This window comes from Falco cherrug, chromosome 7 (genome assembly GCF_023634085.1).
Source record: "Falco cherrug isolate bFalChe1 chromosome 7, bFalChe1.pri, whole genome shotgun sequence".
Lineage (NCBI taxonomy): Eukaryota > Metazoa > Chordata > Aves > Falconiformes > Falconidae > Falco > Falco cherrug.
The window spans coordinates 55,507,328-55,520,116 of record NC_073703.1 but is presented as its reverse complement, the minus strand read 5'-3'; the positions used below and the strand labels follow the sequence as shown (position 1 = coordinate 55,520,116).

General features: G+C 36.0%; 1 protein-coding gene across 6 annotated transcripts in view; it reads left to right on the top strand.

The window, feature by feature from the left end:
* SPRED1 (sprouty related EVH1 domain containing 1) overlaps window positions 1-12,244 on the top strand; it is a 59,638-nt gene extending 47,394 nt beyond the window's left edge. For 5 of the 6 annotated variants that reach the window (XM_005444149.4, XM_055715713.1, XM_055715712.1 and 2 more), the window contains exons 5-6: window positions 5,542-5,700; window positions 10,467-12,244. In XM_005444149.4, coding sequence (XP_005444206.1) covers window positions 5,542-5,700; window positions 10,467-11,126 — 819 coding nt within the window. In that variant the 3' untranslated portion in view covers window positions 11,127-12,244. The remainder of the gene's footprint in view (window positions 1-5,541; window positions 5,701-10,466) is intronic. The other variant, XM_027812499.2, reaches the window with a different exon arrangement.
* The last annotated feature ends 545 nt before the right edge of the window (window positions 12,245-12,789 follow it).

The following is a 12,789-nucleotide window of genomic DNA, read 5'->3' as shown; positions in this document are numbered from 1 at the left end:
CATAAATTTCATTGGCAGTGGTTTTTTTTTTTTAAAGGAAGATGATAAGTGATGAAGAAAGCAAAAAATGCTTCATAAGTTATTTTGCTGGCTGGTTATATTCAACAGTACAGAGAACAAACAAGACAATCCAAATAAGATCAATACAGACAGCCTTCTGATCTAGTCAGTGACACTGCTGTTACGCTCCAATGCTTACTTGTGATAAGTACTATCACATTTTATAAGTGTAGCAAGCAGAAATAGGGGCTGTCCAAAATTTACATGTGCAACTCTTAGTTTAGTGTTTGGATTTTCATTTCTTATCTTGTGCTTTCTAGGCTAACATTTTGCTCGCTATGCTTTATCCTGGGTTACTAGATTTTTATTTTCTTTTTTTTGTACAGTTTTTAAAATCTCATAGAAAAAGCATTCTTCTTACTGAAGATAAAATATATCATTTTAAGAAGAAATAGCTTTGTTATAGATTGTTTAGATGCTCTGTTGTTCAGAAATAATGTTAAAATCTTAGTATCAAAAGAAATCACTTAAGGGTGTTCATACTTGCTTGTAAAGGTTGCTTAAATAATTACAATTACTATTAGTTGTTTAATGAACGTATCATTTGCAAATTGTTTATATCATTAAATAAGCCTTAGTTTTACTAGATTAATTTCAAATAGAAATGCACAAATGAGTTAATGGGGACCTATCTGGCTTCCTGTAACGCTTGTAAATGGACCCTGGGAATGTATATATACTTATATGGAAATACATACTGGGAATTAAACCAAATAGGTAGGAGGTTTGGATTTTTTGGTGTAAACCCAGACATTTTGGACATTTTGAATGTAGTACGCAAGCAACTTGCTTTAAGTCAGTTTGCTTGTTTATTCAAAGCTTGTCTCAGATTCTTTTCCTCTACTAAATGTAAACTTGTTGCTTTAAAACTCATCTAGCCTAACTGAAAAAATATGTAAAAATCAGGTGGAGTTTTTTTTTTATAAGTAAATCTAAATGAAATTTAGAGTTCATGCATGTAGAAGTACTTTTATGTGTGTTTTGAATGCTGAAATTGCTTTTGAGAACTGAAAAATTGAGCAGTTGAGTTTTGATTCCCTTCAGGTTTTGTTGATTCAGCCATACTGGCATTATTTATAGGCTACCAACACATCTTAACAGTTTTGAAGTAATAAGAAATGGAGCACTTATACTTCTGAGTTTCTTACTACTTGCAGAAGACTGTAGACCGATAAATTATAAACACAAAAATAAGTTTGTCATGTTCTTTCAGAAATGAGTACATGGATTATTTTTTTGTCGATATGAAGGGGTCTGCAACTTACACCATCTTACATGGTTTTGATGCAGTCAAGGAGGACAAAAATGTTTCGTATGCCTCTTTAAATGCACTATTTAGTGACCATTTAATTTATTTTGTGTGTTAACAAAAGGTTCACGGTTTTAACTTGCAGAAATAACTTGACATTATGACTTGTAAGGAAATGTGAAATAGTTTACTCTTGACGCTATTGTTTTTATGGAGCAAAAAATACTACATGATAGAACACTAAAGATTAGCAATATTTAGTGCACCTAAATTGACTAGGTGTAGTTCCTAGAACTAAAAGTAATATGAATTTATATTATTCATTTAAAATAAATCTAATAATATGTGGTGCTAAAATTATTTGTGTGTGTTAAGCTTTTTTGTGGAGTAGTATTCAAAAAAGAGGAGGAAGTTTCTCCCCACCCCACCCCTCACCAGCATTCCTAACAGCCTCTTTACATCTCCATCTCTCTTATTTCCTTGGAGTTATGTTTTGTGGTTTAATTTATTAGGTCCTTCCTCAGAATCCCTAAAAACCTCTCGTATGCTTTATACATTCAGGTAGAAGAGCCCTGGAAGAAAAAGGCATGTCAAATGCCTTATTTTTTACTTTAAACTGTGTGAAATGTTCAGAGTAATCTAGGTAATATTTCAGTCAGTATCAGAAATAATACCCGATTATAACAGTTTCTTTGCCAAATATGAAAATAGTTGCTCCATCAGTCTTAGAAATAGATAAAGCAGGAAGAAGTTACTCAAATATTTTTGAAACCTGTATCATTAATTCACCATTAAAAATTTAAGGAAAAAACTTTCAAATACTACTTGTGTTGGTTAGCATCAAACAGCAGATTTTCATGCTTCGTGGGAAGTAAATACAAGAACTGGGATGCAACGGAAATGTGGTCTCTTCCATCCTTCTGTGTAATCATTAAACTTACTTTAGAGCAGAACATTTTAAACAATGTTTGCAGAACAATGTTGAATTCTCTCCCAGACTTAACTCTGGCAAACTGGGAGAAGTAAGGAGAGAAAAATTGAAGAAGAGAAGCTCAGTCTGGTTTTCATTTTCTCTACAGCTGTCATCTGGCTTTGAATTCTGCTGGAGAGCTACAGCTGGAGTCATTTTATTGCTTTACCCAGCATCCTTTTGCCTGCGCGCACAGAAATGTTTTAGTAGTCTTGGAAAAAAAATTCAGAGTATCTCTTAGCAACCATAGGACAGTAATTATTATACCAGCAGCTGGGAGCAAACCAGATTTCCGTTGTGCATTAAAAACTGGCGTAGGTTACTTTACAGATGATACTGAATAACCTATGCCAGTACTGTACTTTGCAGACTGTGGTTAAAGATATTGAATGTGGGCGGTGTAATTGCTTTGGACAGTATAAAAGGGGAATGTGTGCATCTGTGTGTGTGTCTAATATTCTGTATATTTAATATACTAAGCTTAGTTCTTGTGGAAAACTTTACATGTTTGGGTTTTACTTAAATGCATTTTCAATACAATAGAATTTTTGTTTCTAGGGCCTCTCCCTTCAGGTTGTCAGTGTTTCCATTATAAATGTGGGTTTTCAGGTGTTTATGACCTTGTCGTAAAATGTCCCATTGGAGTGGGAAGCGTTGTCCAAAGGAAGCCTTTTTGATAGTAATAAACGTGGTTTGGCTGTATCTAAACTATCAGTTATTTAAAAATAGGGAGTTCAGGATATTCATCTGGCATTTCTGTAGCTCTGCATAGTGAAAATTCATACACTAAATAAGATCGTAACAGACCTGATGGCTTTTAATTTTTCATAAATACCAGAAGTGAGGCTGTGTCCCCTTACCTGTAGTTCTGGGTTGGTAGGCTGAGTGTTGTGCTTTCCGAACAACTCAACTGAGTTCTTGCCTTACAAAGGTCAGATGCCTTTCTCTGTCTCCTGCCACCCCCAAATTTGTCCTTGAAGTCAATTAGCTTGAATTGTGGTGCCTGTGCTGGAATTTTATAAAAGCATTCCTTTATAATTGCTGTGTATAGGGCACAAAGGCTTGCTTTAAGATTAAGGTTTGTATTTCATACATCAGTGTCTGGCACTGCTAGTTAGCACTGTAATAGATGAGCAGTGCTTGCGTCCTTTATTAGATGGAGCCCTTCTTGACTGCCAAGGGGAGAGAGTGTCTGTCTGTGTGAGCATGTGCATGTGTCCTTTTTGCTCTATATTATAGGTACTTTATTTCCAAAGAAAAAAGGTGTGAATCACCTGCAGGGACAGGAAATAATGCAAGCTGTTGCAAACCTTACCCAGGGAAAAAGAGTGGCTTGTGCGTAGTATGTTTTTTATCCCTGGGAAGGAAGAAGCAGTAGTTTCTGTAGTGCTCATCCTTCTCCCTAGACTACTCAAGTTGATGATAGCTGGGGAGAGTAAGGGGGCTACATAGTGCATATCACTGTGGTTTTTGTAAAATGGCTTCTAGCTGTTCAGTGTGTTCCTAGCTTAAATAATTTCTGCTCATAAGCATTTTTAACATTGCTCAAACCAAAAATAGTTGTAGACATTTCTTCCTCATTCTGAGTGCAGCTCTTCTGTGGTTTGAACCAGTGTTTTGGAAGCTTTTTATGTCATTGGGCAATGTACCTGCAGGAGTACCTCCTGCTAGGAAGATGTTTGAGATTGCACTAATATTTGATGCTTTTTGCTCTTAAAATAAGTATACATCCATGAAACCTAACTCTTGCCAGTCATTTTAACATTTCTTCTGTACTCCTTTCCCAGCGATGTTAACCAGAAAATTTAATTTTGACAACAAGGTCAATTGCTTAGCGGTGGTGTCATGCTCAAGGATCTGCAAAAAGTACTTCTTTCTGTAGTTTTGCCTGTCTTGAAATTTTTTCAGTGAAACTTTAATCTGATTGAGCTATTGTCTTTCATGGGGCCTATGCTTTTTAGTATTAATTAATCCCCAATTTTAATTTTTTTCCACTCAGAGTGCTTCTGAACAATATATATAAATTCTTAGGGATGTGATTATTTCCTTTCTCCTGAAGATCAGCTACAGAACAGCTACTTCCACTTCATCTAGATGTCTGAGAACTTGATACGTTAGGCTTTAACGTATGTGAGGTGCTAATGTAATCCTAGAAGTTCCTTAGAATCCTAGAATTTCCTAGAAATCCTAGAAGTTCCTTAAGTGTTTTGGTAAATGAAAACTAGTGAATCAGTGTTAGTACTTAACCTGCCAAAACTTCAGGCTTGCCTCTGCCTCGGTAGTTTTCTGCAGTACTCTTATTGTTTCCCACTTAATGTTTTCTTGATATATACAAATCCTTACAATAAAGCTGAAGCATTCTCACTGCTGGAAGTTGGATGATGCCAGAATTTTCTCAGTGCTATCAGATGATGACAGCCAGTTAACTTCACGGCATCTCTCAGTACAAACAAAACGTTGTACAGTACATTTTTTGGCAGCCCAATGGGATCTGTATCAATATGCTGTACTGTATCCTAAGTATATCCCAGTTAGTTAAAGAATGAGAACTGTTTGTTTTTCTATTCTTTCCAGAAACTGGATCATCTCACAAGCCAATTTTCCACCCAAACATACTTCCTCCTTATTCTGTGTGGCACATGTCCTGCAGATATCTCATTATATATTGCCACGTGGTCTCATTTTTGTATCAAATTGCCTGGTAATAACCTTAATGTCAAAAAGACAGTTATTATTAGGGGGTTTTTAATACACACTTGCTGTAATTAGCTATTTTAATTGAACCAGTATATGTTAAAGCTAATTTCTGTTCCTTTCCAGTGGATCTTGCCTTTAATTTATTAATAGGTCTGACTAGCTTTTGCCTTATTAGTCTCAGAAATATTTTCCTCCAGTTGTATATTTTTCAATACTGACAGCCTCGTGGGTAGTTAAAGAAAGTATAATCTCAGAGACTGAGTTAATCCTTTCTTGAAGAGGTTTCTTGGTCTCATTTGGCAACTGAATTACAAAGGCATGTATCTCTGATGTCCAAGTTGTGTATGCTCTGCAGCGAAGGAACCCTTATTTTCCAAGGCTTACTTGGAGTAAAGAAAACACAACTTATAAGTACTTCAAAAATGTGCATTTAAAAATACTTGTGTTTATAGATGCCTCTAACACATTATGTAGAATATTAATGCATTTATGTATGAACTTGGTGGTTTTGGTGTGGTTTTGTATAAATGCAAAATCATTTTAAGGGAGTTCTTATGTATTCTAGACTACTCAAGAAAATACATCCGGTTCATTAATGAAAGATCACCTTTTCCAACACGAAACTGTAGTAACCAGTGAACCTTACAACAGTACAAATTTAAGGCCTTCAGCATTTGAGGATTTCAACACCAGGAGAGCCTGTTTTCCTAGCCAACCTAACCAGGTAAGGCTACCAACAAAAAAAGCGGTTCTTTACTTGCTGCATTAATGACACAGTGTAATTTCTGACAAGAAAGGACTTTCATTCTAAATCCCTGTATATAGCATTATACCCTCAACTTGTTGAAATGATGAATATAAGCCTTGCAGCTGAAATGTTTCCAGCATTATGATGGCAGAGGTAAAGCTTTGTGAAGGTATTTACCCATGCTTGTAGGGCAGCAAACATGAATAGATCTTTCACTTTGAAGTCAGTTTTCTGTATTACAGACTTCTGTATCTGCATCCCTGAAAATCTGTTTATATTTGTTCAGAAACTGTTGATTGGCCATGAGCTCAGTCTCGGTTACACATGTACTAATACTGTTTCAATTAGAAATATTGAAAAGTATCTTTTAAATTGGTATCTTGGATGTATTACACAGTGGGGCACTTGTGCTAAAAATTTTTAGTGGAACATTGTTTATGTTTTCTAACTGCTTATTTAAACTAAAATACTCTTATTTTGATACAGTAAGGAAAACAGTGTATTAGTTAAGCGTAAAAAGTATTAAGCTATTGATAAACACATTCTTAAAACAGAAAAAAAACCACTACTGTGAGGAAGGCTGATATACAGGCATTTTCGTGAAGGTGGTCATATTTATATAACATTAGATCTGAAAGGCAGTGTTACAGCTTTTCCTTTAACAGTATACATTTTGCTTATTTGTAAGCCTCAAAAGAACCCACATTTTCTGTAGACCGTAGAAGTAGGCTTAACAGCAACTTGGGTAATAATTAATTTGAGGGTCTTATACCTAAAGCAAACACATGGGAAGATTTTTAGAATAAGCTTAATAACAGAAGTCAAAGCAGAATGCAAGTTCTAGTTGTGAACACTTCATCAGAAGATATTTCTGCTCCTAGAAGTGAAGCTTTTTAATACCCTCTGTCATTGTTGCAAAGCAAGATAGGATTGTGTTAAAGTCTTGTATCATCTGCTTTCTGTTTTATTGGGCAAAAGAAGCAAACAGTGTCATCTGGAGAAGTAACTTGAAAAAAGAAGGAGCTTGAAATCATGAACTTCAGATTTTTAATCCTTTATATGCACCAATTATCTCTTTCTGTAAGTTACCTCACCAGTACATATTTTTCCCTCTTCCCATTTACTTGCAATGATAATTTTAAAATTTCTTAAGTAGAATAGATGGGTGATTAGCTTATCGGAGCTAACGCTTAACAGCTGCAGTAGCCAGTGATGTATGTGCTGTTTGTCTTCACTGAGTTGTAAAGACAAGTGCAGTAGCCTAAAATACCTGTATGTTTTAAGAGCACATACATAATTATAGATACTGAGAAAATGATAATTTAAGCTGTGGTACACTGGGTAGTGTCTGTCTGATAGAAATGAACTAAGAATTTCTTTGAAATGACAATGCTAGAATTCACGTCTTGTAGACTGAAGTTACAGGAGATTCCATGGGAATTTAAGTAGATATTCTTTAAAATACTTTTCTCATATTGTAGCACCACCTGCATCTGACACTCCATGCTTTTTGCATGGTCCTGTGGTGCACACATTTAGAACATAGGCAAGTCAGCAAAATCTCACATTCAGTATGTGTGCACACTGCACTGTCCCTGCTGAACTCCATGTGTGTGACCGTGTGGCACAGCAGATCTTGAGGTAAATACCTATTTTGTTTCAATTTTGTATAAATTAAGTTTGAATAGTCTTACTGAGATCGTTAAGTTGAATAGCTCAAGAAGAAAATGCTCAAACTAAAGAAGTGATTAATGACAGTTCAGCTCTTTACCTGTTATACTTTGGCTGTTACTAAAAAGTACCAAAGTCCCTCAACTCTTCAGCTTCTGATATACTGAAATGTGCTTATCTTAAATTTAGTACTTGACAATGATATATTCAGCTGCTGCTGTCCTCGTATTGTGGAATTGCAAGCTGAGCAAAATCAAGTATATCCGTTTGAGGAGAGACAGGGAAGGCTACAACACCAAGCAAGTGTCTGTGCCTTCTTTAGAGGTGCAGCCCTTCAAGTAAAGTGTAATACTAGTGAGTTCAGTCATGACAACAAAAATTGTCTCCCTTCATGTTTCAGCTGTTACACAGAGATGGCACTTGTACTGAGCTACAGTTTTGAATGGCTAGAGGACTATGTGTGTTACTGTCATTGAATTTTGCTTCTATTTGTACCTAACTGAGTCTGGATTGTGTATTCTTCAGGTTTCCTGTACCTTGTGATTTCATATAGGTCCCATTAAGCAGCCAATATGTAACCACTTTATTTATAGAGCTTTTCCAACGTTTCTCCTGTTTGCTTGTGTTTCAGGATTTCCCACTTGCTTTCTTAGAAACTTATTAATATCAGTTGCATAAAGAATGTAATGCTGCCTTTTTTTGTAACATGTCAGACCTTAAGCACTTCAGTAGGTGTTTGGCTATGAACTTGGAAAAAAGAAATTAGTTCTATGTATTGTGTGTGTTCTGCTCAAACAAAACAAAACAAAAAAAGACTTGAAGAGAGGTCAGATTTTAGTTATTAGTCTTTATAGTGATCTTTAATGGCTGTTAGCTGTCTGAGGAATGGGAGGTTGAGGTTGGGTTTTTTGGTTTGAGGTTTTGGGTGGGTTTTTTTTCTTTTAAACAATGGGTTTTATTTAATGTCTTAAATGTATGCATAATATTCTGTGTGGACAGTGGGGTAAGGATCCTTTATGCTTGTAACATGCAGAATCATAATAGCATTTTTTTGCTTTTTCCCTTAAATTTATGCTGTTAACTGTTTAAAAAAGCCAATTAGCCATGGCTAGTTATTGATGCTAAAACAATAGGCTCTTTTTCTTGTTTGAAAACAGAATAGTGTTGAGAAGCACTCCGCTTTTATAAGCAAAGGAGAGGCCCAACTGCTTGCATCGGAGCCTGGGGAAGTATGGAGAGCAGTGATGTTAGCTGAACGGGATATAACCTTTCTTCACCCTGTATGCTCCAGACTTTGTGGAAGTCCAGCTATGTGGCTCAGAGCCAAGGAAAAAAAATTATTTTTGTTAGCATACTCCCGTTGAAACTCCCAGGGTAAAGCAGCTCTAATTACAGTTCTGTACTTATCACACAAGGATTATTAAGCAGGGGGGAAGTGATGGTTAGAGCAGGCTACAGATATTCTTACATAATCAGAAGTTGGCATATTTTAAGAAGCTATCCCTTCCTCTTTCCCAGCTGCCTTCTGTCTTCCCCCCTCTGCCTTCCCAGGGCCTGCAGACCTCAGTGCAGTAGGAGCATAGGCATGTGCAAGTGAAATAGAAATGTGTTAACCTAAAACGAGATCTTCGGTAGTTTGTTGTTACACACTGCAACAGACTAGGAACATGCCGTTCAGCTGTTGTCCTTGACTATGGAATGGTGACACATTAATTCTCATTAATTTGATCAGTACTAATAAGGTAAAAACACTCTCAAAGCAACAGTACTGATGTTGAACATGCATTCCCAAATAGTTCATGATTCTGGAAGAATTTGTAAGGCTGATGGTTTATGGAGTTATTTTTTTTTTTTCTCAGTCTTTTCTGTGAGATGGTTTGCAGGCTGTGCACTTGACAGGAGAAAAAGGCGGAATTTGACTTGAAGCTCGCTTATATTCTGGCTCCGATTATAATAGCCCTACAGTGTAGGAAAATAATTGCCTGTCTGTAAGGCAGGAATACTGGGACATACTGAGACTCTTGATTTTTTGCTGCACTATCTACTATTTTCAGGAGGTCCTTCCATACACGTGCTACATTTTTATCCTGTCATTATTTGCACTTTTTCTTGAAAGTCATTTGTAATGTGATTTCAGTAACGTTTAGTGGCAGTCCCCTATCTTACACTTACCTAAGGTCTGCAGTATTTCATTTTGGACGATTCAAATTTGCCACCTTCAACAACTTTTTCATGCCCCCATGCCCTTTCATTGTAAGGCAGAATAAACAACTATCTTATCTTTCTGCTGTTTGTTTTGTATGTTCAGCATGTTCCTTCTTACTTGCCTTTTGAGGCAAAAGGTCTTGAATTATGGTCAGCTGGTTACAAGTCGAGAATTTAAAAAGTACTTGGGCATTTGGTGTCCTAAGCTAATTGATTTAAGTACTGTGTGTTAGCTAAAGGGAGATGCATTTAGAAGCCCCTGTTATTTATTGATCCTGCTACGGAATATTATTTTTCATCTGGCAAAATCCTGCTCTAGATTACAGCTTTGAGAATAACTAATGAGTATTCAATACTCTTGTTGCACAGGTGGAGAGAGATTGAAAACTTAGAGCAGAAATAAAGAGAAGCTTCTCCTAAATAACATGAGTAACTCAAAGTGAATATATCAGGGAGTTAATTTTAAAGCACTGTGTCATCACTGACGTGAAATCAGCAGGTTCATGTAAGGCGTAATTGATCTGAGGAATTAGTTGCCACTGTAAGATGTTAAAACCTGAATTTTGAGCATAATTCAAAGAATAGTATCAAGTTCTGTGCAGATACGGAAACATCCAAAGCTCTTACGAGATCCTAAAAAGTCAGAAGAGAATACTAAAGCTCATGGTCCTAATATCATGCAAAAGGCTCGTTATTGTGAGGAAGTCTGTAAATTGTACTGGTAAGAAAATAAGCTGCAGTTTTTCTCTTCCAGCAACAAGGAAAAGAAAACCTGTTTTTTAGTTTTCTAATCTAAGTTTTACTTTGTAGGTAGATATAAATTTGGAACTTCAGTATAGTAAACTTACCTTGCTTTGCCATTTCAGGTCCCACGGAAGTCAATCAGGCACGTTAGCTTTCAGGATGAAGATGAAATTGTTAGAATAAACCCTCGTGACATTTTGATACGTCGTTATGCAGACTACAGGCATCCTGACATGTGGAAGAACGACCTCGAGAGGGATGACGCAGACTCAAATATACCATTTTCTAAATCAGACGGTAAAAAATCTGACTATTTATACCCATGTGGGGATGGAACTAAGTTGAATTCCCTGAAAGACTCAAAGAGTTCTGTGGTATTTAAAACTCAGCCTTCCTCATCAAAATTTAAAAACTCAAAAAGAAGAAAAGAGGATGGTGAGCGTTCACGCTGTATTTACTGCCAGGAAAGGTTTAATCATGAAGATAATGGCAGAGGAAAATGTCAAGATGCGCCAGATCCTATTAAAAGATGTATCTACCAAGTTAGTTGCATGCTTTGCGCAGAGAGCATGCTGTATCACTGCATGTCAGACTCTGAAGGAGATTTCTCTGATCCTTGCTCATGTGACACTAATGATGACAAGTTCTGCTTACGCTGGTTAGCACTGGTGGCACTCTCGTTCATTGCTCCATGTATGTGCTGCTACCTCCCCTTGAGAGCATGCCATCACTGCGGTGAGGTATGTGGGTGCTGTGGAGGAAAGCATAAAGCTGCGGGATGAATCAGTCTTGTGCCAAACAGAGCTGAAAAATCTTTGTTTCCAGGAAGCATCTAACTTGGATTTGAGGAAGCTTTTTGGCAAGCTGAAGGGAATCTTCTTTCATGTAAGAGATGCTTGATGTGGAGGAAGCAACAAGACTTGTCAGACCTTGGCATTTTACAAGTGCTAGCCATGCCTAACTATTTCCTTTGAGTGCGTGGCGTTTGTTGCAAGTTGTGAAGGAGATTTTGCAAAGGAAAGCCTATTCTTATTATTGGCTATAAAATGAGTATATAAACTATGATTATACTAAAAGGGATTAACTTTTGCCACTTTGTACATTCATGGTTTAGGTGAGGGGGCTCTTTTAAAAGGATTAAAACTTATCTGAGGGGAGATTTTAACTAAAAGTGCACTAGCGACAGTTGATTTAAGATTAAGAAAAGTTAATACTCGGCAAATGAGAAATGAAACTGATTTTAAGTGCAACTAAATCACTTATTAATAGTTTTTTGGAAGCGACTTTATGTATAAATAACAAATGTTTATATTTAACTAAATGTGTAAGGTACGAATTATTACATGTTAAACTTTCCTTCCCTCTGATGTAGTAGGTATGGACTATATCTACTGTCACATTCCATGGTAGTATTTTAAATATTTATTAGTTAATTTAGTCTCATTTTTATTCCAGATGGACAAATTGGTATTTTTCAGTCCTGTTTCCCTTCAGCTACAGTTTGTGTTGAGTTGTATCCATACATTCTGATAATCTAAAAACCTTTAAAATATTAATTATTCTAGTCTTGAGTGACCAATATTTTTTTTGTTAAGCACAGATGTAATTGTCTAAAATGTTCTTGTTAGAACATAACATTTATTTTTATATATAAATTACTTTGATTTCAACATAATAGCAAAAAGGAAGTTGTTTCTGTTGCTCAACCAGCAAGTTGTTTTCTTTTGGGGTGTCCTCCAAAAATACTTTATTGCATATTCAAATGTTCATTAAGCAAAAGGTACATTAAGGCAGTTGTAACAAATTGTCATCAGTGTTCTTGTTTATCCTTCTGTCAAACTAGGATCCTGTTCAGCTGTTTATCAAGTACTATGATTAAAACAAAAGATTAATAACAAAAGTGAAATTGTTTTCATTATTTTGAACTGCAACTTTTTCTTACTTGAACGGGCAAGAACAAAAGTACTGTGTGTTTTGCTCAAAAACAACAAAAGACTTAGCTTGAGAAAAAAATTACAGCCCAGGCAAAACTGGAGTGAACTTCTTAATTGAGGAAATTTGGAGGGAGGATGGGGGAGGGAGTGAGAGAGAGAGAGTGTGTATGTACGTATGTGTGGTGGTATATTGTGTACGATATTTGCTATGGCTTTGTACTTACTAAGTGTTCAACTTTCAGGTAAGAATTAACTGATTAACCCATAGAGAAATTTTTTAATTTTTTAATGCGGTGCTCTGTCATAAAGTAAGAAACATTTCCTTCTCATTAAAGATAAGTGAAACACTAAAACCAGTCATAATTCATTAACAAAGGTGCCTATTTGATATCCGGGCTGGAGTTGGGACAGACTGTCCTCAGTATACCCTTGTTATTAAACAAACAATTTAAAAGATGCACGACCTTTCTCACTTCTTTTGCATTTCTTTAGTGTATTTTGTGTAATTTTT